At 36.7% G+C, this 24,937-nt stretch overlaps 1 protein-coding gene across 2 annotated transcripts in view; it reads right to left on the bottom strand.

Moving 5' to 3' along the window:
• Positions 1 to 20,208, bottom strand: part of DSTYK (dual serine/threonine and tyrosine protein kinase) — a 35,461-nt gene extending 15,253 nt beyond the window's left edge. For both annotated transcript variants that reach the window (XM_034414438.3, XM_034414437.2), the window contains exons 1-4: positions 19,698 to 20,208; positions 13,211 to 13,599; positions 4,858 to 5,521; positions 1,299 to 1,534 (exon numbers count right to left, since the gene is read on the bottom strand). In XM_034414438.3, the coding sequence (XP_034270329.1) occupies positions 1,299 to 1,534; positions 4,858 to 5,521; positions 13,211 to 13,599; positions 19,698 to 19,983 (1,575 nt within the window). In that variant the 5' untranslated portion in view covers positions 19,984 to 20,208. The remainder of the gene's footprint in view (positions 1 to 1,298; positions 1,535 to 4,857; positions 5,522 to 13,210; positions 13,600 to 19,697) is intronic.
• Between the last annotated feature and the right edge of the window lie 4,729 nt (positions 20,209 to 24,937).

Genomic DNA, 24,937 nt, shown 5'->3' with positions numbered 1-24,937 from the left:
ATTGCCCAACTTCCTTAATATGTCAATTAGAATTGCTTACTCCAATTGAAATCAATTCTGCAGATGAACTGCTCATCCAACTATTATGCTGGAAACATAGGATGCATACAAATACGATGGCAAGAGGTCGCACTTAAAAAAATCAATGATTGATTTTAATCAATATTAACTAATTGCTCATAAAATATGATACACCCATATGTAAAATTAATTGGTCACAATCTACACACACATGCATAATTCTCTCATACACAAACGTTCACACAGAGAAAGTTTGACGAAATCTGTATTTGATAAGCATCATCTATGCATACTTACTCTGCGTTAGATTCCATTAAGTCTAGTGGCTCATATCCCCAGGTAAGTATGCATAGACTTACTGTTATCTAAGTCTATGCATACTTACATAAGCATAATATATGCTGATAGAATGACTTTTATCACTCAGTTTATTTCACATACAATGGGGTGAAAATTGAGGAAAAATACTTAGAATATGGAGTTTTCCCCTCATTTTTTTACAAAGAGATAATAAATCAATACAGCCTTTGTGCTAGGCTTAAAGCACAAAGAAACCTCTGCATGCTTACTCTACATTAAGTTTTGTTTATTTCAATGGTTGATACTCCCAAGTAAATACACGTAGGACTTCATTCCTGCTCAATCACTGTCATTCCATTCCAGATGCTGAGGCCAAATATCTGTACTGAGAAATCTCTTATCTATGGAGGTTATCTGCAGAGTGAGGATCCTATTACCAAGAGTCCTTATTGTATTACAAACCCCCAGGTACAAGGAACCTGGGGGTTTCTATGGGAAACAGGTGCCACACATGAACAATCAAGACAGTTCCACAATAGTCTCTTTTTCCCTTGAAGGAACAACTCATCCCCTTGCCATCCTTCTGCCATTTATTCATTTTCAACAGCATAATGTTCCAATAGCATTTTCTCAGCAAACACAGGACAAAGTCTCCCAATTAATAGGTGGTTATTAGGAGAAAAACTCTAATTTTCTTTGTGTGTACACACTCTTTGTTTACTAAATTTATATTCCACCTTTTCTCTAGGTGATCAAAGAGGCTTTCTTTTTTCAACACATGCACTTTTACTCTCCCAACAAACTTGTGAGGCAGATATTGGGATAGTGGTTGACCCAGTCATACCCAAAGGGTTGTAAGTTCAACCCAAGTTTCCCCAATCCAAATCAAATTGTTTTTGCATCACACTGCTTCTCAATCAGCCAATGTTCCTAGAAACAGTTCTGTAAAATGATCTCAGTGTTTTGTATTACTTTACCTGTTTTAAATAATTGCTTGTAATATGTACTGAAACATCCTGCTGAGATTTTTCCAGACTCTTCAGACATCTTTCCAGAGTGCCTACAAAACTCTCTCGCAAGTAGTCCACAGAACTTATCAGTTTATTAGCTACTGCTTGGTTTAACCTTGAGATTATCAATTCCTGGATTTGCTTAATACAGCACTTAATGTCTTTAGAACTTATAGGCTCCCCATTCTCAGGAATAATTATATCTAGAAGAGATAGAGGGAAAAAATATTAAAAGAAGTATAAGCAACTACTCAAAATAAATGTAAAGTTATATTTTGTGCTTGAGTGCAATTAAATATAAATGCTAGCTAAATTGGGTTTTAGTAACATATTCTTCTATTTAACCCATCCCACAAATTAAGCATTTTGTCCCTTGAAGTTAGTAGGAGAGTTAAGGATTTATTTAACTCTCTTAATGATGGTAGGACTAGTTTAGATACTGTAACATCAAACTCACCTAAAATTAAGCCCTATTAAGCTTTCTTATGGAGTAGAAATTTTCAAATCTGCACTCTAAACTGTTCAGATTAATTGAACCGTTTCAGATTATTCCAATACTAGATAGTGAAATTTCAATTTAGCAACCCTGATTTCATGAACTTTGAATGCAACAAACAAGAAACAAGATTTCCATCCAGATATCCCTCAAAAACAGTGTTCATTATATTCAAAATTAAGAAGATGATAAATTTAAAACACACACTCACACACTTATTTGTGGTGGTATTCATCATTTGTATGATGTTATGCAGTATATCATTGCAATGATATACTTTTATGATTTAACAGTCATTCAGGAAGAATGAACACACCCTTTCCCCAAATGGTTCATAGCTCTTAACTCTTTAAAAGTTGTTTGTTACTTACAAAACTGACTAATTTATTATTCACTGAGGTTTATCACATCTAAACATATTCAATTTTTCACAATATGCCAATGAATTCAAATTTTAGTATATTTGCTGCTGAATACTATTTGAATAACGCTGGCTGGCGGTATTTATGTATATACTGATAATCATTAGAAGGAGATTGGAGTTAAAACAAGTGCATCAATGAATTTTACGATCAACTATTAATGATTCCAACTTTATACATGAAATTTGCTTTTTCAATAAATAAAAACATGTAATCACAGGAGAGCCCCTTCAAAAGTGATAAATCACTTCAGACTGCAGCCCTGAGTGCATCTATCAAAAAGTGCTTTGTTCTGAATTAAACATTAAATACGTTAGAATCATTCTGCAAATTGTTTTTATAAGTTAACTTTTGTAATTAAATTTTCAGAAGTTAACATGTAACCATACTGCTATACATATACATTTTCTATTTTTAAAAGTCGGTTAATTTTTTACTGCTGTTCTCCTGAAAGCAAGGACAGTTTTATCTTTGAGTTTTTCAAAACTAAAGAAGACACATTTAATTTGCAGTTTTACTCCTAAGCAATTGTATTCTGCATAGATTATTTCAATCACTGCATGAAAATATTACTTCTCTCTATAGCATGTTGATTTTCATATAGTTAAAATTATATTTATGTAAAAGAACCTTGTAATGGAGTTTAAGAAGCACAGATAAACATATATCTGGCTCTTTAGTTGTTACTCCATCCCAAATAGCAGATTTGACAAATGAACAGAATGTAATTCCTGGGGAAAAACTGCCCACCATCTTTTGGATCTTCTCAGTTCTTGCATATTTTGCTACTCGATGTTATTAGAGCTTCCTGTCGATCTTACCAATATAGAAAAGGAGTCTGACCACAATGAAATATTGTCATTATTTCATAACATCAACAAATGTGATGTGCCCCTTAGATAATGCCCCTTATTGCAATAACTGCAACTAAATGCTTTATATAAGTGAAAAGTCTCTCATATATCGGTATATGAATTCGGACCCATTCCTCCTTTGTAAACTGCTTCAGCTTAGTTAACAATTAAGGCTTTTCTAGTATGAACTAGAAAAACTTAGCATGGGGCCAGGTTATTTGAGGGACTCTATCTCCTGATTCATATCTACTCATCCCATCAGGTTTGGTAAAGAAAGACATATTACAGGTCTCATCCACAAAGGAATGTCATGTAACGAACCAAAGAAAAGCATCTTTGGACCATTTCCCCCAAAACAGATTGGTCTTGACCTTGCTGGCCTTCCAGAAGGGCATGAAAATATGTAGCTTTGCCACCTGGCCTGGGCATCCTGTAATGTTGGTATGGAACCTGCAAAGTGCAAACTGAGTGCACTCCCTTGCAGATTCTGTTTTTAATAAGTTTTATTGGTTTTTTTTATTACATTTGTTATGGTTTGGGTTATTTTGTAGTGTCATTTTTGTATTTTTACCTTTATGTGAGACAAGCAGCTATATAAATTTATCCGATAAATAAATATTAAATCAACTAGTCATTTCAGGTCCTACCACAACATTTCCTTGGTGTTTAGACTAAACTTTGATTTGGCCATTTCAAAACTCTGAATTTATTGTTTATCCATTCTCTCATAAATCTGCTTGTATGTTTATTACTGTTTTTGTTACATAACCGACAACCTCAGCTGACAGATAGCTGGGCTGATATTCTCTGGTTTAATTCTGATACAAAGCAGAATTCATTCTTCCTTCAAAGTTGGCATGTCATCAAATCCTGAGGGCATTCCTTCTGCTGCCCTCTCTAAAAGAATCTGATGTGTCATCTGGATATTTTTAGGCAAACTTTAGATAACTATTGATGTTCTTAATGACCACTATTATGCTAGTTTCCCCTGAATCCAACTTTTATTTTCAACCTATATTTTCTGATGATGGAATTATGATTTTTTTTTTTTTGCCATGTCTAAAGAATGTTGTTCTGTGGTTCCTTGAGACTTGTGGTTTGAAGCAATTTCAAAATCAGTTTCTTGGTTGAGACACATCAATTCCTATTTTATAATGTTTTTCAGAAATATATTCTGAAAAGGATATAACATGGCTCTACTGTCTGGGAAAGAGCCAAAGTTTGTGAGATTTATATAGATCAAGACTGGTCCTAATTATCCTTTAATTTAATTTATTGTCCTAGGAGGGTATTACTTGCACACACACATGCAAGAAGAAGGACCATTATGAAGTCTGTATAACATTCAGTAGAGAAATGTACAAAATTTCATAAAATACTTTTACAGAAAACTGTTATCTTAACTGGAAAGCTGTATCTCTTTCAGTCACAGACAGCCATCAAGCTAGTCATTCCCCAATGTATCACACTTCAGACATGTAGGTTTCAGCTCCCAGAAAGGGGCTACCTGGAGAGTATCCAGCTGGAGAAAATTACATTAATAAATTACTCATATTGACCCAATTTCCACCAATTGTGTTTCAATCCTGATGGCATATTCACTTGATAGGTAAGCATTTAAAAGCAAAATATATGAACATTTTTACATGGGCCAACATGGGAATCTCTAAGTAGGTGGTTTCCAGAATCAATATAAAATGCAAAATAGAATTCTCTTTGCGGGTCATTATTTTTTATGGTATGACTTGCTTTACCTTTGAATTCCATATTAGCAGCATCTTCCAGCAGCTCTTCTTTCATGTTATTGAGAGTTTCAATTATCATATCTTTCATTTCTTCTTGTTTGCGGTTGGCTATACTCATCAGAGATTCATACAGCTCATTCTCTTTCTTCCGCGTATACTCTAAACGCTTTGGAGTGATTTGCAGGTCTCGTTGCATGTCAAAGGCTTGGTTGATGAAAATGTCTAAGCAACGGTAGTGTACAATGTTCAAAATGGTGGCAGCATCTACCAAGCGCTGTTGTAGCACTTGTTTGGAGAAAGTGCTAAGCAGACGAATCTTATCAGACTGTTCTACCAGCATGCTTTGGGCTTTGGCATCAGTGCTAGGAGCTCCACAACTGCAATGGTTGCTACTAAGATAATCTAAATCTAGCAGTTGCCGAAAAAGGGATGACTTTTCAGTTTCTGCATTTTGAGGAGATATTAGTTCAGATCCCAAATTTAATACTTTGAAAAAGAAGATGGGTAAAGCGAACTTCTCTTTAATCTCTTGCAACTCATTCATGTCCAGTGTTGAAAGTTCAGCCTCACTGATGGCAAAAGTGATGACTGGAAGAACGCTGTTGATGTATTCTCCCAAAGTGTCTTCAGCTGACTGGAATCCCCGACATGGAGCTATCACAATATCCATTTCCTGAAGATAGCAAAGCATTAAAAATTTAACATTCAGGGTTGATTTGAGCTTTGCATCCAGCACTCCCTCCCTTCCACATCCATAGCAAGACTTGTATCTTTCCTGCTTTCAAGGGGAATCTGAGAAAATTAAACATAATAACACTCTAAGTACAATGAAAGTCCCAATTTTGTATAAGCGAAGATGGTCCCTCAGTTTTTCCTTTAACTCAGAATATATATATTAAAAAACTTGTATTAATGATACTAATCCTTCCTCATTTAGATACAGAACATGTTCTAACAGTATGACATAAGAGATGGCTTCTAAAAATTGTAGATAATCCAGTGCAACTCTTCAGTGCAAAGCAGATAAATTTATTTAGTTTTCAGTGAAGTGGTTAGCTTAAATATACGATACACTTTAGAAAACATGATACATTACTTGTATTACTTGTTTTTCACAACAAGAAAACAGAACCATAATTAAGGCTATTATTATTTTGTAGGTGTTTTATAGATAAATTGCTTAGTCTTTCTGCCAGATTATCCGTGTTCTTCATAAAACCTTATAACTGCTACATCCCCAGTAACTGCACTACAGTTACTAAACTGACTTAGGTTGGCCTGTAATAACTTTATATGTGTGTGTTAAATTACACTGGCTGTAAGAACTTTTGTTTTTAAAAATCTATATAGCATTCATGTAAATCTTCAGAAGCACTATATCTTATATTTATGGCCTCTGCATGTTTTGAAATCTATTCTGACATGCCAATTTAATTCAGCTCATTGCTTGATGTTCCTTTGATATACTGTACGTTTGCAAATATGAATAGCAGAATTGTAATAGATTCTGGCAAACGTTCTCTGAACTGATATAATTTGCTTAATTTTTTCACAAAAATAATTTATTGCACATTTTAATCACATTTTCAGTAGAATCAGAACCATGCCAAATACTATATTACATTAAATCACAATTCCACCCTCCCCCAATGCAAATGTGTTATGAAAAATGAAGAGCTAGGTTTAAGAGAATTTCAAGCATCAATAGTATCATTTTGGTTGATTCAGAGTCATATTACTCTTAAAACATTATATAAGCTTAGAATTAATAATATAAAAAAGATCAAAGTAAATTCAAGAAAGAAGGTGTTTTCTTTGAACAAATATCAAACAAATTTTCATGCAGTCTGAGACACAAATTTTTTCAAACAGTTCAACTGTTCCCACACTGAACAAGCCAAAGTTGAGCATAACATGCATGATAACATATAAAGCTATTACTAAACAATTAAATGTAGCAAATTTTAGCCACTTCAATACATCACTAGGTTTTCCAAAATTCTTTTCCTGCAACTCTCAAAATAAACTGTTAATTGCCGTTTGCCTGACTGTCATGGGACTTCAGAGCATAGAATACAGAAACTGGTGTTGCTAGGCAAAAGTGAAAGTTAAGATAAAGATGTACAAATCAACATTTGCCATGAGAGATGACTCACATTGATCACAATAAACAAAGTCAACGAAGTGGAAAGAGTTAGACATCTCAATATGAAAACTAATCTTATTTGATGAACAGAAGCTAAAGTGAGTATTCTTGCTAGCTCTTATCAGTGGTTTTCTTTTAGCATTTGCCTCTTCTCACACAGGATAACAGAACTGCTAAGTATAAACCACAGTGGAACTTATTTCTGCAACTGGATTTAATGTCTGGAAAGTAAATTTACAGAGCTTAAACCATTGTCAACCAAATTAACTTTGAAAAAAAAAAGTTAAGTGATGACTTAACAACTTCAGGAGATCCACTCATTGCTGCAACTGAATAAAATAATTTGGTAGAAAAGAATTATCCTAATTAAATTAAATAGATATTAGAATTATAAATAAAGGAAATGTATAGCAAGTATATCTTAAAATAGTATTTTTCTTTTAAAAGAGGGAACATGGTTACATAATTAATACATTTTAATCATTAGCTGAAATCCTGTTCACATCTTTTTTTTTAAATAGCCAGTTTTGCTTTTTGGTATGCTGTCTTTTTAAAAATATATATAATAAGATAAAAAGCAACCTGAATACAATTACCTACAAATAAGAATCAGCAGTATTTGTACCGTGTTTCCTCGAAAATAAGACATGTCCGGATAATAAGCTCAATCGGGCTTTTCAGCGCATGCAATAAACCACCCCCGCAAAATAAGCTCCCCTACCAACTAGCGAGCTTGATGGCGCAGCAGACTGAAGCACTGTTATTAACAGTTATTAACATCAGCTGCCTGCAATTACTGCAAATTCAAATCTCACCAGGCTCAAGGTTGACTCAGCCTTCCATCTTTTCTAAGGTAGGTAAAATGAGGACCTGGATTGTGGGGGCAATAAGCTGACTTTGTATAAAAATATACAAAAGTATGAAAGCTATTGCTTAACGCATTGTAAGCCGCCCTGAGTCTCCGGAGAAGGGCAGCATATAAATTAAATAAAAAAAAAAACTACTTACACGCATGCACAGCCAGTCCTGCCATTTCCTCTGGTTGCTTGCCGCACAACCAAAATGAGTTGAGGAGGTGGGGCCAGATGGGGGGGGAGGCAGAGACATGCCCTCCCCTCCCTGTTCTTCATGCTGGCCAAGCTGCCCAACACGACCCACCCCAATGGTAACAGCAGCCTGGTTGCTTCTCTTCCCTGCGTCTTTATCGAGAGGGGTGGTGGGGCGGGGGAGAAGCAAGACGCATAGAGCGAGACATGGCTCCCCTTGACGTCTCTTCTCCCCGCCTCGCCAGGCTCCTGCCCTTTGCTTAGCCACCCACCCCCTTTAGGGATGCAATTTGGGGGTGGCAGGTGGGACGGGCGAGAAGTGGGATGCAGGATTTATCTTTCAAGCTCCGTCACTCTGCTCGTCGTTGGGTCCAGGGAAACACGCTGTAAAAGAAAATCTCGCGAGTTCAATCAAACTTCTGGAACTCGCAAAAAGGGGGGGGAAGAGTCGGCAAGGGGAGCCATGTCTCGCTCCATGCGAGACATATCTCGCTTCTCCCTCGCCCCACCACCCCTCTCGATAAAGAGACGGCAGGGAAGGGAAGCAGCCAGGCTGCTGTTGCCATTGGGGTGGGGTGGGATGTGTTTGGCTGCTCGGCCGGTGCGAAGAACAGGGAGGGGAGGTGACAGCAGCGACAGGACATTCAGTCCCACTGTTGTGGTCCGCCAGCAGCCTGCGGAGCTGGCAGTAGAGTTGGACAGTGAGGAGGCTGGGAAGGAACATGGGCCAGTCCTGGAGTGTGGGGAAGGCCCGAATGAGGGCTCTGCATCGGAGGCAAAGATGGGGCCAGGGCCATCTGGGAGTGATGCGCGGGCTCCATAGCTCCCAGAGTCGGACAGCAGAGATGCAGAGGAACTGGAGGAGCCTGTTCCTAGTGCACGCATGCACAGAGCTGCCAGAAGACAAGAGCAGCTAAAGCAAAAGGGATGACTCAGGAGTAAGGCCAAATGATTGGCCCCTCCCATAAGGCTTAAAAGAGAAACAAAGGGACTTAGGCCTTTTGCAGGAAAGCAATGTTGCTAACTCTGTTTCTAGTCGGCATCTCTTGTTTGTTTCTGAACTCCGTAGGGCTTTGCCAAGTAAGGCCTTTGGCAGGGTGTCATAGAAGATAAAGGTTGGTGATTATCCCGAAGGACTTCTTCTGAAGGACGTTTTTTGCAACTAATTGGGACTCAACTGGGAATGAAAGTAATTCTCAGCTGTAACAATAAATAGTTTTTTTGGGGACTAATTGTGTACTGTAATGACTCAGTAAGCCTAGGTCACAACACCCCCGCTCGCTGCCTCCTGCACCCCCAAAATAATAAGACCCCCCGATAATAAGGCCAAGCCCTTATTTTTGGGGAAACAGAGTTTTAATTTTTTAATGTTTTAATTTTTAAATGTTTTTATAATGGTTTTTTTAAAATGCATTGTAAGCCCCCTGAGTCTCCGGAGAAAGGCGGCATATTATTATTAATAATAATAATAATAATAATAATAATAATAATAATAATAATAATAATAATAATAATAATAATTAAAAAAAAAAACAGGAAGAGAGAAACTTATATTTTATCCATTCCATCCTGAGAGAACCCATTGATGTTCTCCCACACTGCACCTTTTTCCCAAAATGTGCCAGAACTGACCAGTATTGTTATCACTTTATTAGGTAATGCTGCATATGGCTAGTAACCCTATCATTACTTATTCTAAAAGGGGTAAATATAGTGAGATAGCTATAAAAAGAGAGTACAAAGGATTATAAAACAAAACTTGGGAAGTACAGTACAGCATTATGACAGGCAGGCATGGGTAAGCTGGAAGTGAGCATGTCACTAAGAAATTTAGGATAAGAAAAAGCAAGCAAGCATACAGAGTCCTCTATCTACAACCATAACTGAGCCCAACATTTCTGTTGCTAAGCAAGGCAGAGTGAGTTTTGCCCCATTTTACCTTTTTTGCCACACTTGTTAAGCAAATTGTTGCAGTTGTTAAGTGAATCATGCAGTTATTACGTGAATCTGGCTTCCCCAATTGACTTTGCTTGTTGGAAGCCAGCTGGGAAGGTTACAAATTGTGATCAAATGACCCCAGGACAGTGCAACTGTCATAAATACATGCCAGTTGCCAAGTGTCTGAATTTTGGTCACGTGATCATTGGGATGCTACAACGGTAGTAGGTATAAAAACCAATCATAAATTAGTCCTGCTGTAACTTCATATGGTCACTAAACAAATGGCTGTAAGTCGAGGACTACCTAAGGTGGATAGTTTTGAATTATGGAATTTTTTTAATGAATATGGAGTTGAAGTTTATTGAAATAGTATGATAAACATGATAAATTCAGGTGCTGTTACTGGGACTGAGAACTGTAAAAAAAAGGCCTGTTACATGAATAGAAAACTGCTTCCTGTTGCACCAGGACATATTCTCCCCAAAATGTAGACAGAACTTTAGATAACATGCTGCAAAAATTATAATTTAAATCTTCAATCAGGAAGGAAGATCAGAAAACTACATATGAAACAATTTGAAGAAAGAGAAACAGCCAGACCACAAAACAGTATTTCCTATAAACCTACAATAATATATCACACCTGCCTGAGAGAAAGATTTCCATATAAAATAAACAAAACTTTAACTTAATAGTTTGAATAAACGTAGCAGCAAAGTAGAAATTGCAACACTAGCTATAGACAGTGAAAAGTTTTAATAAAAAGCAATGTACAATTTTTTTGGCACAGATAAAGGAAAACAAATTTGCAATAAATTTGAACACTTTATTGGAAAGTAAGGTAGAATCAAACTATATTCTTACATACTGTGAAATGAGTTAAAATATTCAGTGTTACTGCTTAGAAATTTATGAATTTGGCAAAAAAACCTCCTTAATTACAGAAGAATGTTTTTTTAAAGATTTGAATAATATAAGTAGCACTATGTATTTAATTTTTATCTGAATTTAATTAATAATTTAATTGATTAAAATCCAATTTGAAGTCAACCCTCATTTTTTTCCAAGTTACAGCATAGTAACTTATAGGACCCGGGTACCTTCGAGACCGTCTTCTGCCACCAATAGCCTCCCACCGGCCAGTCCGCTCCCACAGAGAGGGTCTCCTCAGGGTGCCATCGGCCAAGTTATGTCGGCTGGCAACACCCAGGGGGAGGGCCTTCTCTGTGGGAGCCCCAGCCCTGTGGAATGAACTGCCCCCGGAAATACGTAAGATCTCCGACCTCTGGGTGTTTCGCTGCGCACTGAAGACCCTGTTGTTCCGCCAGGCTGGCCTATCAACATAATAATTTTAAATTGGGGTATTTTAAATTTCTGGGGTTTTAAATTGAGCTAACTCTATTTAATCATTTTAATTTTTAACTGCTGTTTTGTCTTGTGTTTTTAAATAGGCTGTACACTGCCCTGAGTCCTTCGGGAGAAGGGCGGTATAGAAATAAAATTATTATTATTATATTATTATTATTATTATTATTATTATTATTATTATTATTATTATTATTATTATTATTATTATTATTATTATTATTATTATTATTATTATTAAAATTATTATTAAAATTATTATTAAAATTATTATTAAAATTATTATTAAAATTATTATTAAAATTATTAAAATTATTATTATTATTATAGTAAACATATTTTCTACTGTTCTATTTTTCTTCTTTAAGGGCATTTTGCCCTAAAAATGTGAAGTACAACTTCTAAAATTTATAGCCTTGTGGGAATTAAAAGTCTAATGCAGTTGGAAGAAAAGGCTGGAACATTGTATCAGTCAGTTAAGGAGTCTCAATCTATTTCTCCACAATTTTTTCCCCATCCTCTCAACTGACAATGTACGATTATATAAATGCTCAACTCTTAACAGGGGTTAAGAACAATGTAATTCAGAATCTTCTTGCATCTGATCTCAATTTGCATACAAAGAATTAATATCTTTAAGAATCTATTTAAAAAAAGAAAAGCCTAGCAACATATTTTTTTACAATGTTTGAATGAAAAATAATGATTTAGTCAGAGCTACATAAGGCATAAAAAGCACATAGTAAGAACTGTCTTCAACTCTTTGAATTAGATTAACAGTATCTCTAACAGTTGGAAACCAAAACAATTTTATTCAAGCCAAACATTTTAAAACCTGGTTAAATAAATCTGTATTTTACAATACTACATCTTCTGTTCCTTGACTTTTCTCTGATAGAATTCTGTGTAAAAATGACAAACTTGGCACTAGTTATTTCCACCTATTTAATTTAATTGATATTTCAATTAATTTCTTTTATTTAAAATTCCATAAATGGGAAATCTAACAATTTGGGGGGTCCTTTGGAGGGGGGAGGTTGAATTAAAAAAAAAATCTCAATTTACTATTCCTTATGATGCAAATACTGAATTTGTCCTAATTATATATCCTGAATCTAACAAAGGTATATTTTTCATTGATTCAAGAAGGTCACAGAACACCTTTGAGTTGTCTTCCATAAGTTAAGTTACATAAATAAAACTAGACTGGTATATTTAGCTGAAGTGCATGACATCAAAAGCAATGGTTCTCTCCCTCACGTTCCAATTCATTCCATATTATCAACATTCCCATGTGAAGATATAGTAAAAAAAAAATAGACTTGCAGGCAAACTTTCTAAGGCTAGTAGTAATACAACGCGATTCTCATGTAAAAGATAGGCAGCCCAAATCAAAAGAAACTTTACTTAATATTATCTACAATGCACTAATATTCAATTAAGGGATACAATATTTAAGTACAATAAAGGATATGGAAAAGAACATTTATATTTTATAAATGTAAATTCATAATCTTAATTGGGGATAAGCCAAGGGTTGGCCAACTATACCAATCAGGGGAAGATTTCAACGTTTCCTTTCCAACCAGAGTTTCTTTACTTCAAACTGCATCCTCCATATTTCACGCTCTATAGAAACAGTAGTCTTAAATTCAGAGACAAATGTTGAAATTAAACTTAGGGATGAACTCAAACTCTTATATTTTTAAAGTTGTTGTTTGTTCTAGCTGTAGAATTTCTTCATCTATGTTCAAAATAAAAAAAATGTAACATTAATGAAAAATTCATGGCAAAACTACTTTCTTATATAAACCTGTTTAAACACGAAATGGTGTGTACAAAGATATTTGTTCTCATGTGGTACCTGTAATAAAGTATGATTCAGTGTAACCTCCAACTCTGCAATCTGATGTGCCAGATCCTCATCGTCATCATGGATTTCTAAGTCCTCCTCAGGTATTGTTTCCCAACTACTTTGATGAGCTGCCAAATTATGCACCAATTCATACTGTCCTGGTAGAGCTAAACTGATCCGTGTCTGTCTTCCATGTGTGAAATGAATTCGACGCCTCTTACAATGCTCCTCGCTGCTAATTTTGGTGGTAGGTAGCAGTCTCCTTCCCAAGAGCATGTTGAGTAATTGGCATTTGGCATTACAGTTTTGACCAAAGATTAATAAGCATGGGTGACAGCTTACTGTCAGCTGGAGGTATTCCTCCTCATGTCGGGGAAAGGCAATTGAACTTAGCTGTCCTAAAAAAAAAAGCATATAAATCTTATTAGGATTTTTATCCTGCAAGGTTCTCAGCAGAGATTTCCCCAAGATTAACCTTCCCATCCAAGTGCCTTCTATATCTGTTGAGAATGCAATTCCCAGAATTAACCAGCAAGCGCAGCCCCTGTACCTTACATTCCCAATATATCTGGAGGATGATGTCCATAAAGTATCCTAGGCACATCAATTCTAAAGTAAGAACAAGACATTCTTGTGACATTCCAAGGTTTTTTCTTGATTACAGTGTAAGCATTCATGGATCACTGTCCACTTTGACAAATGTATTATAGCCCTAAGAGGACTGGATATGGCTTAGGAGCTCCCACCTATTCAGTCTCTTCTTCCTTCCCAATACCAGCAAATACACATTTCAGGCAGTGAGGATAAAAAGCAGCAATCCAGAATCTTGTGCTTTTAATTTACATAATGGCAGGAAATTGAATAAGCATGGGCCTCTTCAAGTTTTAATACAATACTAAAACTTGAATTTATCTTAATATTTTTAGTTGATGAGAGGCAGCAGCAAGAAGGCTCCATCCATGATACTGTCCCCCCACTCCCCTTCTATTCCCAGAAGTTGTTATTTCCAAGGCTGCTGGTCCATCCACTCCATTGTGCCCAGGCTGGCTGCCTCCATGTCCTATTAAATTATAGCCTGGGAGGATTTTGCAAAACAATAAACCTTCAAGCCACTCTATCTAAAGACAGTTAATTTGAAAAAGTAAGGAGTTATGTGTTCAATAATTTCTTTCCCCCAAAATGTTTTATGTTCCACCACATTATCATAATACATAGGCTACTAATAAATTCAGAAATACAAATCCTATCAATGATACATAATTTTACACAGGATATAAAATGTAAATAAGATAAAACAGAAGTTATTTTCCTTGACCATATTGCCAGCTTTTCAGAGAGGGGTCCCACTCTTTGAACACTCCTATATTCAAACCATAATTGTGCATCTTATTTCCTCCTTCATAAAATTTCCCACCGTTTCCCAAATAAAATTATCCTTAACCCCAAAATCTAAGTAAAGGCAGACTTTTTTAACAGTTGGACAGGAATTAATTAGGAAATTCCAGGACTACTGATTAGGCTGAGGAAGGCCATAGCAAGCTACTTCTTTATGGCTGCCAAAAGAACTACAGCTCCCTGTAGTTAACAGGGGTCAAGCTGAAGCGAAGAGGGTCTTTAACATTAAAAGCATTAGACCAAATTAGACACAGCTTAAAAGGTTTGCCATATGTCTTCAACATAGAAATATTAAGTGCAATTCTATGTATTAATGAGCCTCGGTGGCGCAGTGGTTAGAGTGCAGTACTGCAAGCTACTTCTATGCTAAGTTCCACTAACAATGAGAAAAACAGGCACATTAATATTCACATTTGTCATTGAAGCATAGTACTTTCAGTTATGTAAATATGTAATTATATAGAAAACAGAACTCTTTCTATATTCTGTTTATCAAATATAAATACTAAAATGCAATAGTATTTTGTACATAGATCAATGCAATAGAAAGCACATAAAAGCAAAAAGTGCTGTGCTGAAATTAAAATGCGACTGCTGTAACACCCATAATAAAAGGAGAAAGCTCTTTTCTGCAAAACCTGAAAGCCAACATTCAACTTGAAGATGGAAGGTATGTTGAAATATAACTATAAGCCCACTGTATGCTGAACAGGTTTGTGAGAGTTTTTTTCCCTAGGCAGTTCATCTCTAAAACCACAGGTAGTGCACTTTGTTGACTTAATTTTTTTCCACCAATCTAAGATTGTTTATTGGCCAAGTGACCAAGTTTTGCCCACTTCTATTGTTTTGGTAATAAAGTAGCATTTCAAATATTTTCTGAAGCCAAAAATATAACTGCAGAAAGAAGAATTTCTTATTTTTAACTAATGTGGGACATAATACCAAGTGTTATTGTCTTTAGGCCCAGAAATTTGGAAATCATGATTATACAACTGGAAGTGAATTAATCAATGAAGATCAAATTAGTAGGTTCCTTTAAAAAAACATTTTTATTGTTTTTTGAAATTTTTGTTTCAGAAATCAGGTCATTTAAAAAAAACAAAAAAAAACCTCATGCTAAAAGTTTTTGAAAAAGAACTATGCAATGATTTGTTTTTATTTATTAAAATCCATTGTAATCAGATTGTTTTTAAGATTAACATGACTGTTCCTTTCCTAATACAACTACAGGTTGTCCTTCAGTTATGACAGAACTTGAATTTGGAATTGTTGTTGCTAAGTGATACTCCCAGCAGTCCTAGTGCCCTTGTAACTCTGAGATATGTGAGTCATTAAGCAGAAAGTGGTGGGAGTCTCAGGAAAAGAACATGGGGATGTACCATGGAGAGTTGGGGGAAACCTTGGGGGAGGGGGCTGGCACAGGCTGTATGTGTTGGGGGAGGCTGAGGGAAGGCTTAGGAAGCCTAGTGAAGGCTGTGTGTGAATGCAAGAAAGCCAACGCAAGGATGACGCCATAGGATATGAGCACAAGAAGGCTATAGGCAGGATGACCCACTGGGGCATGAGCTCAGGAATGCAGAGGAGAACTGATGTCCCAGAGACTTGCAACCTTCCCTGCTGGCTTCCCCATTGGTTTTCCTTGTGAGAAGCCAGCAGGGAAGACCATAAATAATGATAATGTAACCGCAACTGTCATAAGTACCAAAACCCCTAATCATGATCATGTGACTGTGGAGGCACTGTGACAACTAGAACCTCAAGCTGTAAGTACTGTAGGAGCCAGCTTGGTCTATGGTTAAGGCACTAGGCTAGAAAGCTAGTGACCACGAGTTCAAGTCCTGCCTTAGCCATGAAAGCCAGTTGGTGAGCTTGGGCCTGTCACTCTCTCTCGGCCTAACTCATCTCACAGGTTTGTTGTTGTTGTAGAGAAAATAGGAGGAGGAAGGTGTGTTGGATATATTCCCCACCTGGAGTTATTTGAAAATAAAGGTGATAGATAGATAGATGGATGGATGGATGGATGGATGGATGGATGGATGGACGGAAGGACAGGACAGGACTGGACAGGACAAACATGTTTCCCCTGTTCAGTCGTATCAGGCTCTAGGGGATGGTGCTCATCTTCATTTTTTCGCACAAGGTGCCAGCATTGTCTGAGGATATTTCTGTGGTCATATGGCCAGCATGACTATACGCTGAGGCACATGGAATGTTGTTACCATCCCATCAAAGTGATAGCTATTTATCTACTTGCATTTGCATGCTTTCGAACTGCTAGAGGTATGTTATATGTGTGTTATGTATACACACACACACACACACACACACATACGTACAAACATACATATTACAGGACCACAGTAAGTGCATATTACATATTATTCAGCACCACTGCAGCTTCAATTTATCACTGAATTAGTGGTCATTAAGCAAGGATTACCTGCATACTGGATAAATATTTGACTATCCAATTCTAATCAGAATTCTTACTGTTGAAGCAGTTTACTATGCCAGTATCATATAACTCAGGAGACAAAGGGTTCACAGGTATTGGTTGAAATGGTTGTAGTGTGTACAGACAGCAAAGCAGCAAGAAGCAATCCAGTGATTAAATTTGCCTGCATAGTACTGGGCAACCATCTTTGCTTTGAATAGATTTATAAAGGGAGAGAGAGCACTGGCCCTAAGTCTCTAAATAGGTCTCTAGGCAGGTGGTTCACTGCAATTAATTAATATCCTTCATGAATATTTTAACTTCCTATCACATATCCGTTGCCTCATGGAGAAGGCTATTAAGGTATGCAGAAAATACTTCACAGTGCAATCAATATGTTTGCAGATATAATTGCTTTTCTTTTTCACTTACATTCTAGCAGGTTGAAGAGGTACAAAATAACTGAATTGAAGAGCTATCAATCCTGCAACCAGGAAAAGAATTATTGATGTATAAACAAGAATAATTAGTAATAATTAGACTAAACCAATTTGAAGGTGAAATCGTTTTATACCAGACGAGAAAATATTATCAGAACTTCCAACTATCTAGAAAAGTTGCTTTAATGCAATTATGATTTTCTTACGACTTAATTTCAAAATATGTAGATGATTTATTAACATCATAAACAACTTTTACTCTGTATTCATGCCAAAGATTGTACTATATGAAGCAGCTCTCAATCAAACCATGGGTATTGCACACTTTTCTTCCTTTTGCATGTGACAAGTGAATTTGTCAATATATCCATTATTACCATTGAGGATTTCATAGCATGCAACGAAGGGAGTAAGCTACTCAAAATTCAACTACATATCAATATCAAATCTGGGCTGCTTATTAAAGGACAACCCCCACCCTCCAATGGTGGCTAAACATATGAAGGACTGGAGGCTAAAACATATGAAGAACGGTTGCAGGAACTGGATATGTTTAGTTTAATGAAGAGAAGGACTAGGGGAGACAATGATAGCAGTGTTCCAATATCTCAGGGGTTGCCACAAAGAAGAGAGAGTCAAGCTATTCTCCAAAGCACCTGAGGATAAAACAAGAAGCAATGGGTGGAAACTAATCGGTATAAAAATTTGATAGATAGATAGATAGATAGATAGATAGATAGATAGATAGATAGGTATTTTTATTATCAGAAGACACATATTTTGACTACTTACTTACTAACCATAAATTCATCAAATTTTTCAAAGATACAGGCCAATTTATACTCAACTTACACATTTCTTCAGAATCTTGTTCCAATTTATACAAAGAAACATTATTCTATTAAGTCCTACAGAGTGCACCTAGGCTTTGGATATATCCACTTATTCACACATTTCTTCAAAAATATTTATTACTTCATTAATAACTTCAAGAAATTCTACTCTTTCCAATATTAACAAATAGATGCTCTGTTTACCAAAGCATCCAGAAGCAGCCAGATTCACATATTTTGGGGGAATCAAAGGAGGGAAAAAGGAAGTGAAAAACAAATAGCTTCACCCTACACCCTGTTCTATCCTGATATTTATAGTTATCTTTTAATCTCCATTTAAGAGAGGGGTATAGTATCCAAGTTTCCTGCCTATATAAATCATTAGTACATTTGCTTCAAAAGGATGATGGCATCTTCCATCCTTTTTGCAAACATTTAAAATGTTCATTTATTTCTGATTTGGTTAATTCTTTTTTCCCTAATAAACCAAACTTTAAATGCTTAAAATTTGCTTTGCTGCATAATATGTAATAAATAAGGAAGCCATTCTTTCCGCGAAGATCTCTGGTTTAGGGCAGGTCTGTTAATGAATAAATGTCGTTAATTTGGCCATTGCCGCACATTCTCCAAGTTTAAGTTCCCAGACTTTTGTTTCGCTGGAGTAGAGAAAGATGGTTTACACGAAGTTCGATTGAAGACATTATTGAAAACCGATCTACAATCCAGCACCGATGAAATTACCTAGTTTGGGTAATGAAACGTCTGCAAGAAAAACGAGCCAGCTTCGGAGAACACCAAGGACCCCTCATTTCAACCCGGACCTACAAAATATTCTCCTTTATTAATCCAAGATATAAAAGAAGGACTTGCAACCAAAGAATCAGGAACCAGGTGAAATCTCCAAGCTAAAACACAATTTTTTTAAAAAATATAGAGCTTTTTCTTTTTTAAAAAAAAAAAAATCTGGTTTGTTCAGAATCACACTGCCCACAGTAACAAGTAGCCATGGACCAACACCAGAAGCTCTCCTGTTGGGTCAGATGCCCTAAACTAGAGGTCTTCAAAGTTGGCAGCTTTAAGACTTGTGGACTTCAACTCCCAGAATTCTCCAGCCAGCTTTGCTGGCTGGAGAATTCTGGGAGTTGAAGTCCACAAGTCTTAAAACTGCCAAGTTTGAAGACCTCTGCCCTAACACAGCTGTCATTTGTGCATCCACAGCAGACCCTCCGCTCAGAGGTAGACAGGCTTTCATTAAGCACGGAGTTGTCCGACGTGCTTTCAAGGCACCTCCGAAAACCCTCGTCAGTTTCCATCCGCTCCGCGGCTGCCCTTCACGTCTCCCACCTGCCTTTTCTTCTCCACGCCGTCGTCTCTGTTACGCCCCTCACACTTACCGGTCTGCAGGAAGGCACCCCCACCAGCAGGGGCGCTATCAACGGCCAAAGGGGCGGGGTGTTGTTCAGGCGGCTCCTCCCCGACAGGCCCAGCATTAGCAACGGGGAAAACAGCGGGCCCTTGGAAGTATTTGATGTCGCGGAAGAACTTCTTCGTTTCGCGCAAGTTGTGCTGCAATCGCGTTAAGTGCCGGTTGTAGTGGCCGAACGTGCGGCACAGCTCGCGGTTTAATCCACTCCCTCCGCCGGAGCCGCGGACGGTGGGGCCTCCCCATCCCTCCGACATTTCCTCCGCCGGGGCTTCAACTCCAGGGTCCTCTTCCCACCACGGTGGGGAGTCGGACGATGCCAGGCTGTCGCTGCCGCCTTTTCCCCAGCCTTAACCTCCTGCTCCCCTGTCAGCAGCGACGCATCAAGTCGCACTGCGCACGGAACGGAACCTTTATCCGGGCGCTCTGCCGGAGAGAGGGAGGTGGCCAGGGGCGGACCCCATACGGATATTTTGGTCGCCTTGAACTATGGGGGATGTAGTCATATTTGGGAGAACTTCCATATTGTAGGAGTTCCTTTATAAGGGGCCTCTGAAAACAGGCGCTTTTCCCGAACTGTATCCTGGGTCTTGTAGTTTTCAAGCTAAACACTGAAATATTTTCCGTTCTCTTCCAGGGCTCACTTTCTGAAATTCGGTAGCTGGTTACGAGAGGCTGTAGACTTAAGTATAAATAGGGGAAATGGAGGGGGAAAGCAGTGAATGGGAACTTTAAAATAATATAAAAATTTTAAGTGTAAGAGTATGATCGGTAGGAGGTTATGAAGTTGACTCGCTTTTGTGAATATTATTTCAAACTTTCTTTCCTTGGAAAATAGAAAAGGGTTCATTCTCTGGGTCGAACTAAGGATGAAGCAATGGTACGGTAACCTGTATTGTTGCCAATAATACAACATATATGTGTTCAGGTAGTCACAAGAATCAAGCTGGGAAGGGATTTTAGTGTAGCTAAATGAAATGATTGATGGGTCAATTTTCAACATGATTTAAACTTTTCTCCAGTTGCAAAGACTAGGAATATATAGTATACCTTATGAAGGCATTATTTAATTAAATGAGTAATTAAAGCCCATATATCATCATACAGAAATCAAATAAGTAAACCATAGCAAGTCACACTATTTTGCTGAACATATCCTTCTATAAAACTTTGGAAGATCATTCTTCTAAAGCAGTGTTTCTCAACCTTGGAAGCTTGAAGATGGGTGGACTTCAACCCCCAGAATCCCCCAGCCAGCGCTGCTGGCTGGGGGATTCTGGGAGTTGAAGTCCACCCATCTTCAAGCTACCAAAGTTGAGAAACACTGGTCTAAAGCTTAGTAAGCCTTTAAGGAATAAGATCAGGTGAGAGGCAGGTTAAGAAAAAACTTAGGTTCTTTTTGCATTCATTTGTCTAAATATAGAAATGACAGTTTAGGAGAGTAAGTGAAGTGACTGAAGAAAACTAACAGATCATTCAAGCTACCTTTTAATAGAAAATTAATATTAGGAGAAGCGGAATAGTGGTTACACAACAAAGTTGTAGTAAACAATAATAAAGGCAAGTTAAAAATCAAATAAATAGTAATAAGATATATTACTGTTTCTTACATTTGAATTACATTGTCTCCTCAAAGCTGTCTAAGCCTAGATTATCTCCTAAAGTAGTACTCTTTTTTTTTTAAGCAGTTATGCAAGTAATATTTTGAGTAGTTGCTGCCAATGCAATGTTATTATCACGTGATATTTTTAGGATCCAAAAGGTTGAGTTCTGATTTCGATGGACATACATACAGAATAACTTAATTATAACAACAAAGTTATTTGCCTGAATTCATTACCCATCCTCCTGCTGGCAGATATAACTCTGGATAATTCCCATAAAATAAAAAAGGAATCCTTTATTCCTACTTCATTTTGAATGACCTTCAATACCCCTTGGCCACTATGAACTCAGCTGAGCTGAAAGGATTATTTGTGCAAAAATTCTTGTACCATAATATTCCATTTTTGTGGATCATTCTGTTTTCTTTTTTACTAAAGAAAATGCTATTAGGACATAACATTTAATTTCTCCCAATATTAAAATAGTCATATCTGCTTAACTGATTGGCTTGAATGTTGCTATCAATGCACACAAAACCAGAGCCAAATCTCATAATTAAGCACAGTGCTTAATAAATTTTAAATGAATGTACACAGGATTGTATTCATTCTCACCATTGTCTCTTATTCACAGTTGTCAGACAAATTGTTTTAAACATGTATCAATAAGTTATGAAAAGTGTTTATTCTGAAGAAATTAGGTTACTGTCTTCTTATTCTCTTATTACATGTGTAAAGGTTCTGACTATTGAACCCAATAGTGGTTCATAGTGGTCATGTAAAAAACTCTAGTAATTGAGATAATAACATAATGTTTTGTATAAGTTGTTCCACAGAATTTTTTTAACTGTATAAGCATCATATCCCATTCTGCTGTATTCGCCAACATTAGGTTCCCTTATAATCAATATAAATATTATTGCTGGGCCTTAACACTGAATTTTTGAATGCTTGAATACTTCTGTTCTAAATCCTGGGTTAAAATGTTTTGTGGAATCAGCAGAGATATAAATGGAATTAAAATGGACTGTATAAATATATCGCCTAACAACTTGCATTAAATCAAGGCATAAATTCTATACCCATTAAGGCTCTTACATTTGCTTACTAGATCATTCCAAAATGTCACTGTATAAGCAAAGGTGGTGGGTGAGAAGTCCTTTTTTTCTCTCTCTCCCCCCCCCCTTTTTTTTTTTTTTGCTTTAGTCTTCCTTTGCATTGAGGAAGGCTAGAACCCATATGGAATCTTATTCTTTTTAAACAATATGATAACTCATGGTGCAATACACTCAGTTTGCAGTCAGGATCCATTCAGGTTTCTTCTTAATCTCTGAAGGTTTGTTTACATTACAAAGTTTCAATGGTTATCTCAGAATTATTTCAGGGTTGTCATTCAGGGACAATAATCCCTGACTACACCCTTATGGAATTCACTGGACTGTTTTAGGCTTTGTGTTTCTTTATGGACTGTAGAATTGACCACTGCCCTGCACTCCCCAGGGATAAACTGTTCCTGAGGTAGGTGTTTGCCTAATCATAGATGAGGTACCATAAAACAGACAGCCCTGATCTTGCTAGAATCTGTGAGTTTTCTTTTACTCGCTTAAACTACAGTAATTCTCTGCATAAAGATTTTAAAATTCAAGATACTAAAAAAAATCAGTGTTTGCTAGGCCAAGATAATTGGTTGTCTTGGGAACTGGTAAATCTAGTCTTTTGGTCATCTCTTCCATCACAGCCTAGACCTTAATCAATTATCTTATCTTCCAACCAGAAATCCTTTAAGATTTCTCAACATAAATAAAACAGTTCTACATCAGCATTCTCCCGTCTGATACCCACAAGATATGGTAATCCCACAACTACCTAGAAGCAGTGGGATAGGAAAATTCCACCCCTGGTCTTTCTTTGCTTGCTAGCATCACACCCTTCTTCCCTCATTTTCTGCCCACACACCTTCTTTCTCCAGCCTTTCTGTACTTACACACACCTTGCAACCTCTTCTCCCCTGCCCCTTCCCAGCTTGGGCAGCACTCATATAGTTTGGAGTAAGAGAAATGCAGGAAATGAGAGAAATTTGATTGAGTGGTAAAGAATCTGGGAACAGAAGTGCAGGAACAAAGGGCTTTTAATGGTCCTTGGGGAACATTTTATTTCATTCACACTCATGCAATTCCTTCCACATAATTGATCAAACAGGCTGGACAAGGTCAATAATTGGAGACAGTTTAAAAATATGATTTATGCTATTCAATCATATATCCATCCTATTTTGGCTCTGCTGAAATAGGATTTGCAGGTTTTTATATTTCAAAAACCTCCAAAACAGATTTGAACAAGTTGATAATAGGTCTAAAGAAAAAATGTATACTCTACATCTTCAAAGACAAAATGCTTTTAAATCATACATAATGTTTCAAATTGATGGTAACTCTCCAACTTTATGTTACAACTATTCCAAAGCAGATAATGGTTTCTTTCTTTTAACAATAAGCTTCAGACTATAAATATTTTGAAGGCTCACCTTGTTTACTTTAGTATTCTAAATTATAATATTTTAACGTAATCCTTAGTTTCCCTTGATCAGTGTTATGATATGTGAGACTATTTATTTATTTAAAGTATTTATTTTTTACCTTTCTTCTTGATGGCAGACCCCAGTAAAGTGATCGGAAATATGTGATAATTAATATAGCATTATTCATAAGCTCTTCTGCAGATAGCTATGACATTTAAAGTTCTTTGGCAGATTATATTGGAAATTATTCAGTTAACCTCTTCATATTACTGCTACTGATGTTTTAATAGAAAGTGGGCAATCAAATACAAGTATGGGGACTGACTCCAGAAAACCAGGAGAAGTGGTAGAGCTACACAGAGTACCTAAAATAGGCCTGATGTAGGGGATAGTGACATTTTCCTGTGGGAAAACCCATGCAGGTGGTGATCTCTGGTGAGGAATATGCCACAGTAAGAGCAAGATCATTAGTTTTCATGGAAACTCAGTCCGTGGTATCTTACTTTGTGGGAACCTTCTGTTTGTACAATTTCCTTAGGTCTCCCATTCCTATAGGCAGTTCTTAAACATGTATTAAGTTGTCTGTAGATACCTTATCCAACTGTTGATTCTAGGTGTGCTTGGTCTACCAGGATGGAAATTTTAGAATTTGCACTCCCAATATATCTTAATATACATTGAGAGAAGCTACCAAGATCATTTTCATATGTCGCAAAAAGGGCTCCAACTGAGACATTTGTACTAATGAATAACCCCCTGTAAGGACTTCCATAGGAAATTATCTTTGTGAAGCTTATGCATATCCTGCTGACTTGGTGAATTATGCACCAGGCACATTCTGATTTTGGCCCTCATGCTGTCTAATGAATATCTTTGAAAACTGTACCACAGCCATGTCTTTAAAAAATAGAGGAAGAATTCAACCTCTTGCTAACAAAATTTCGTAAATCAGAAATGGGCAAAGTTTTAATAAGATTTTTTATATATCCATATATATAATAATATTTTTTATATATCCATATTTCATGTTCTATTTAACTTTTTCCTTTGGGAAAAAAACTAGTCATCCATATCTGTTGAAACATTTAT

This window comes from Pantherophis guttatus, chromosome 3 (genome assembly GCF_059756535.1).
Source record: "Pantherophis guttatus breed Tessera chromosome 3, ASM5975653v1, whole genome shotgun sequence".
Lineage (NCBI taxonomy): Eukaryota > Metazoa > Chordata > Lepidosauria > Squamata > Colubridae > Pantherophis > Pantherophis guttatus.
Note: the sequence above shows the minus strand (reverse complement) of the source record. Positions and strands in the feature narration are given on the sequence as shown.